We start from the raw sequence: 6,746 nt of genomic DNA on the forward strand, positions 1-6,746 counted from the left end.
CCAGTGCGTCCCAGTGTGTCCCAGTGCAGCCCAGTCCATCCCAGTGCAGCCCATCCATCCCAGTGCATCCCAGTGCATCCCATCCATCCCATCCATCCCATCCATCCCAGTCCCTCCCAGTCCATCCCATCCATCCCATCCATCCCATCCATCCCAGTCCATCCCAGTCCATCCCATCCATCCCATCCATCCCATCCATCCCAGTCCATCCCATCCATCCCATCCATCCCATCCTCTCATCCCATCCCCGTCCCTCCCCCAGTCCCTCCCAGTCCATCCCAGCCCATTCCAGTCCATCCCATCCCATCCCATCCCATCCATCCCATCCACCCCAGTCCATTCCAATCCCATCCCAATCCCATCCCGGTCCATCTCAGTCCATCCCAGTCCATCCCAATCCCATCCCAGTCCATCCCAGTCCATCCCAATCCCATCCCAGTCCATCCCAGTCCATCCCAGTCCATCCCAGTCCATCCCAGTCCATCCCAGTCCATCCCAATCCCATCCCAGTCCATCCCAGTCCATCCCAATCCCATCCCAATCCCATCCCAGTCCATCCCAGTCCATCCCAGTCCCTCCCAGTCCCATTCACCTTGCCCAGGATCTTCTTCCAGTACTGGCGCCAGAGGATGAGGAAGATGACACCCAATAGGAGCAGGATGATGGCCACCAAGCAGCCAATCAGGATGGACGTGGGGCTGTGGTCGGCTTTGCCTATTGGTTGGCCTCCATCGGGGTCCGTTGGGGCTGGCAATGGGGTGGAGGGGGGCATCATGGACCAATCACATCAATGGATTCCATCCATGGAGCCATCGTGGACCAATCACATCAATGGACTCCATCCATGGAGCCACCGTGGACCAATCGCATCGCGCCCCACCATACCTGGCGTTGTGACGTTGGTGGCCACGTCCCCACGCCATTGGTCCTCCTGGATGGCCATGACCCCCACGGAGGGGTCAGGGGGGGTGGCTGGAGGCCACCCACTGGACCCCACGATCTCCTCCACCACGTCTATGGGGTGAGCCCCACGGAGCAGGCAAGGAAGGGGCCCATGGGGTGGTTGAGCACCCAATCACCCAACCGTTGACCCCATCACCCAACCGTTGACTCCATCACCCAACTGTAGACCCCATCACCCAACCGTTGACTCCATCACCCAACCGTTGACTCCATCACCCAAACATTGACCCCATCACCCAACTGTTGACCCCATCACCCAACCGTTGTCTCCATCACCCAACTGTAGACCCCATCACCCAACCGTTGACTCCATCACCCAACCGTTGACTCCATCACCCAACCGTTGCCTCCATCACCCAACTGTAGACCCCATCACCCAACCGTTGACTCCATCACCCAGCCGTTGACTCCATCACCCATCCGTTGACCCCACAACCCAACCGTCGACCCCATCACCCAACCATTGACCCCATCACCCAACCACTGACCCCATCACGCAACCGTTGACCCCATCACCCAACCGTTGACCCCATCACTCAACCGTTGACTCCATCACCCAACCGTTGACCCCAACACCCAACCGTTGACCCCATCACCCAACCGTTGACTCCATCACCCAACCACTGACCCCATCACCCAACCATTGACCCCATCACCCAACCACTGACCCCATCACCCAACCATTGACCCCATCACCCAACCGTTGACCCCATCACTCAACCGTTGACTCCATCACCCAACCGTTGACCCCAACACCCAACCGTTGACCCCATCACCCAACCGTTGACTCCATCACCCAACCGTTGACCCCATCACTCAACCGTTGACTCCATCACCCAACCGTTGACCCCACCACCCAACCGTTGACCCCATCACCCAACTGTTGACCCCATCACCCATTGACTCCATCACCCAACCATGCCCCCATCACCCAACCATCGACCCCATCACCCAACCGTTGACTCCATCACCCAACCGTTGACCCCATCACCCAACCATTGACCCCATCACCCAACCATCGTCTCCATCACCCAACCATCGACCCCAGGAGCCCACCTGAGAAGAAGGTGACCTCACTGAAGAGCATCCACTCCCCACTGAAGAAGAAGTGGCACTGGATGAAGCGGGCCTGGCGCCCCCCAAGTGGCACCGTGATGGGGCGGGCGCTGGGGTCCTTCATGCTCCCAGCCAAGCTATGGGTGACCGGGGTGGGCTCCCAAGCTGTGGCCAAGGTCTTCTTAAAGAGACACTCCACCTCCTGGAAGATGCTCACCCCATGGCTGTGCATGTTGTTGCAGTGGACCTGGGGGGACATTGGGGTCCCATGATGCCCTGGGAGGGGGTAAGGCCAAGGGGCTCCAATGGGAAGATTCAGCTCCTGAGTTGGGGTCTCCAATGGGAAGCCCCATCCCTAAGGTCAGGTCGAGGTTGGGGGTCTCCAATCAGAAGCCCCATCCCTAAGGCTGGGTCGAGGTTGGGGGTCTCCAATGGGAAGCTCCATCCCTATGGTTGGGGGTCTCCAATGGGAAGCCCCATCCCTAAGGTTGGGTCAAGGTTGGGGGTCTCCAGTGGGAAGCTCCATCCCTAAGGTCGGGTCGAGGTTGGGGGTCTCCAATGGGAAGCCCCATCCCTAAGGTCGGGTCGAGGTTGGGGGTCTCCAATGGGAAGCCCCATCCCTAAGGCTGGGTCGAGGTTGGGGGTCTCCAATGGGAAGCCCCATCCCTAAGGTTGGGTCGAGGTTGGGGGTCTCCAATGGGAAGCTCCATCCCTATGGTTGAGGGTCTCCAATGGGAAGCCCCATCCCTACGGTTGGGTCTAGGTTGGGGGTCTCCAATGGGAACCTCTGGACCCTAAGGTTGGGGTCTTCAATGGGGAGCTCCATCCCTATGGTTGGGGGTCTCCAATGGGAAGCTCCACCCTTAAGGTTGGAGGTGTCCAATGGGAACACCCCATCTCCCACCCTCCCATCATGCCGTGGGGCACCTGCATGGCTCGGAAGCTCCGGAGGGCCTCGAACTCGAACTCCAGCTCCACGTGGGGCTGAGGCCCCGGGGGTCGGCGCCACCCCACGTAGTCGTAGCCCGGCCACAGGCGTCGCTCCCGGCTCCGAGTGAAGTCATCCAGGCCCAAGATCCCATCGGCCAATTGGCCCAGGCCCCCAAACTGCAGCCTGGGGGGCAGCAGGAGATGTGGGGCGCAGCATGGAGCAATCCCGGCCAGGGGGTCCAGCCGTGGGCCAATGACATCAATGGGGTCCATCCATGGAGCCATCATGGACCAATCCCATCCATGGAGCTATCATGGACCAATCCCATCCATGGACTCCATCCATGGAGCCATCATGGACCAATCCCACCCATGGAGCTATCATGGACCAATCCCATCCATGGATTCCATCCATGGATCCACCATGGACCAATCCCATCAATGGACTCCATCCATGGATCCACCATGGACCAATCGCATCAACGGACTCCATCCATGGTGCCATCATGGACCAATCCCATCAATGGTGTCACCATGGACCAATCCCATCCATGGACTCCATCCATGGAGCCATCATGGATCAATCCCACCCATGGAGCTATCATGGACCAATCCCATCCATGGATTCCATCCATGGATCCACCATGGACCAATCCCATCAATGGACTCCATCCATGGATCCACCATGGACCAATCGCATCAACGGACTCCATCCATGGTGCCATCATGGACCAATCCCATCAATGGTGTCACCATCGACCAATCCCATCCATGGACTCCATCCATGGAGCCATCATGGACCAATCCCACCCATGGAGCTATCATGGACCAATCCCATCCATGGATTCCATCCATGGATCCACCATGGACCAATCCCATCAATGGACTCCATCCATGGATCCACCATGGACCAATCGCATCAACGGACTCCATCCATGGTGCCATCATGGACCAATCCCATCAATGGTGTCACCATGGACCAATCCCATCCATGGACTCCATCCATGGAGCCATCATGGACCAATCCCACCCATGGAGCTATCATGGACCAATCCCATCCATGGATTCCATCCATGGATCCACCATGGACCAATCCCATCAATGGACTCCATCCATGGAGCCATCATGGACCAATCCCATCCATGGACTCCATCCACGGAGCCAACATGGACCAATCCCATCCATGGATCCACTATGGACCAATCCCATCAATGGACTCCATCCATGGAGCCATCATGGACCAATCCCATCCATGGATCCACCATGGACCAATCCCATCCATGGACTCCATCCATGACGTCACCATGGCCCCATCCCATCTGGTGATGCTTTTGGGCCACTGCAGGACAGTTTGGGTCCCATTGGGACCGCATTGGGGACCCATAGAGACCCACAGAGACCCATAGCGACCCATAAGGACCCATAGGGACCCACAGCGACCCATAGCGACCCACGGCGACTCACGGGCCAAGGCTGTATCCATCGTAGGTGGAGTCGTTGAGGACAACGGGCGCCGGGTCCAGGAGCATCACTTGGCCATGGGGAGCCGTGTAGGACACGAGGCCTCCTATGGGGACGCAGCCCCATAGGGTTCGGCCGTGGGGCTGGGGTCCCACCACCCTTAGCTCCGCCCCCATTGGGGTCGGAGGTTGGGGGCCACCGGGAGGGGCGATGGGGTGGGGTGGAGGGGGCAATGGGGGGCAATGGGGCTCAATGGGGGGCAATGGGTATCAATGGGGCTCAATGGGGTGGCAATGGGGGGCAATGGGTGCTAATGGGTATCAATGGGGCTCAATGGGGTGGCAATGGTGTCAATGGGGGTCAATGGGGGTCAATGGGTGTCAATGGGTGCTAATGGGAACCAATGGGTGTCAGTGGGTGTCAATGGGTGTCAGTGGGTGCTAATGGGAACCAATGGACATCAGTGGGTGTCAAAGGGAGCCAATGGGTGTCAATGGGTGCTAATGGGAACCAATGGGCATCAATGGGGGTCAAAGGGAGCCAATGGGTGACAATGGTTGTCAATGGGTGTCAATGGGTGTCAGTGGGGGCTAATGGGAACCAATGGGCATCAGTGGGTGTCAAAGGGAGCCAATGGGTGTCAGTGGGTGCCAATGGTTGTCAATGGGTGTCAATGGGTGTCAGTGGGGGCTAATGGGAACCAAGGGGTGTCTATGGGTGTCAAAGGGAGCCAATGGGTGTCAATGGGTGTCAATGGTGTCAATGGGTGCCAACGGTTGTCAATGGGTGTCAATGGGTGCCAATGGTTGTCAATGGGTGTCAGTGGGTGCCAATGGGAACCAATAGGTGTCAATGGGTGCCAATGGGTGTCAATGGGTGCCAATGGGAGCCAGTGGGCATCAATGGGTGTCAAAGGGAGCCAGTGGGTGTCAATGGGTGTCAATGGGTGTCAATGGGTGTCAATGGGTGCCAATGGGTGTCAATGGTTGTCAATGAGTGTCAATGGGTGCCAATGGAAACCAGTGAGTGTCAATGGGTGCCAATGGTTGTCAATGGGTGCCAATGGGAACCAATGGCTGTCAATGGGTGTCAGTGGGTGTCAATGGGTGCCAATGGGAACCAATGGGTGTCAGTGGGTGTCAATGGGTGTCAGTGGGTGCCAATGGGAACCAATGGGTGTCAGTGGGTGTCAATGGGTGTCAGTGGGTGTCAATGGGAGCCAATGGCTGTCAATGGGTGTCAGTGGGTGCCAATGGGTGTCAGTGGGTGTCAGTGGGTGCCAATGGGTGCCAATGGGTGTCAATGGGTGCCAATGGGAACCAATGGGTGTCAGTGGGTGTCAATGGGTGCCAATGGGAACCAATGGGTGTCAGTGGGTGTCAATGGGTGCCAATGGGAACCAATGGGTGTCAGTGGGTGTCAATGGGTGTCAATGGGAACCAATGGGTGTCAATGGGTGTCAATGGGTGCCAATGGGAACCAATGGGTGTCAGTGGGTGTCAATGGGTGCCAATGGGAACCAATGGGTGTCAATGGGTGTCAATGGGTGCCAATGGGAACCAATGGGTGTCAGTGGGTGCCACTCACCCTCCCAGGGGCACCCATAGAGCTCGAGGCGCAGGCAGACGCTCATGGCCCGCGGGGCACGGGGGTAGATGCGGAGGGCGCGGGCCACGGGGGGCGGGGCCAGGTCCTTCAGCACCACCCCCTCGGGGTCCTCATTGCCCCCGATCACCTGGGGGGCGGGAGGGGGGATCCCATGGGTACCATTGAGCCCCATTGAGCCCCATTGAGCCCCATTGAGCCCCATTGGTCCCCATTGCCCCCATTGCCTCCCATTGACCCCATTGCCCCCCATTGACCCCATTGCCCCCCATTGACCCCATTGCCTCCCATTGACCCCATTGCCCCCCATTGACCCCCATTGACCCCATTGCCTCCCATTGACCCCATTGCCCCCCATTGACCCCATTGCCTCCCATTGCCCCCCATTGACCCCATTGCCCCCCATTGACCCCATTGCCTCCCATTGACCCCATTGCCCCCCATTGACCCCATTGCCCCCCATTGACCCCATTGCCCCCATTGTCCCCATTCCCCCCCATTACCCCATTCCCCCCAGTGACCCCTTTGCCCCATTGACCCCCATTGCCCCATTCCCCCCAGTGACCCCATTGCCCCCCATTGCCCCCATGACCTCATTGCCCCCATTATTCCCATTACCCCCTTTAACCCCATTGCCCCCCATTGTCTCCATTGACCCTATTGCCCCCATTGCCCCCATTGACCCCCATGACCCCATGACCCCCATTGCCCCCCATTACCCCATTGACCCC

General features: G+C 58.5%; 1 protein-coding gene across 1 annotated transcript; it reads right to left on the reverse strand.

Moving 5' to 3' along the window:
* Positions 1-592: 592 nt before the first annotated feature.
* LOC130606343 (epithelial discoidin domain-containing receptor 1-like) lies at positions 593-6,145 on the reverse strand (the record flags this gene model as incomplete). Its single annotated transcript, XM_057422598.1, has 6 exons — positions 593-747; positions 886-1,014; positions 2,020-2,266; positions 2,947-3,133; positions 4,414-4,516; positions 5,998-6,145. Coding segments are annotated over 6 exons (969 nt in total), but the record flags the coding sequence as incomplete, so codon positions are not given.
* Between the last annotated feature and the right edge of the window lie 601 nt (positions 6,146-6,746).

Source organism: Pezoporus wallicus, unplaced genomic scaffold, assembly GCF_028554395.1.
Source record: "Pezoporus wallicus isolate ANWC-B61680 ecotype Strahan unplaced genomic scaffold, APGP_CSIRO_Pwel_v1 contig_14059, whole genome shotgun sequence".
NCBI lineage: Eukaryota > Metazoa > Chordata > Aves > Psittaciformes > Psittacidae > Pezoporus > Pezoporus wallicus.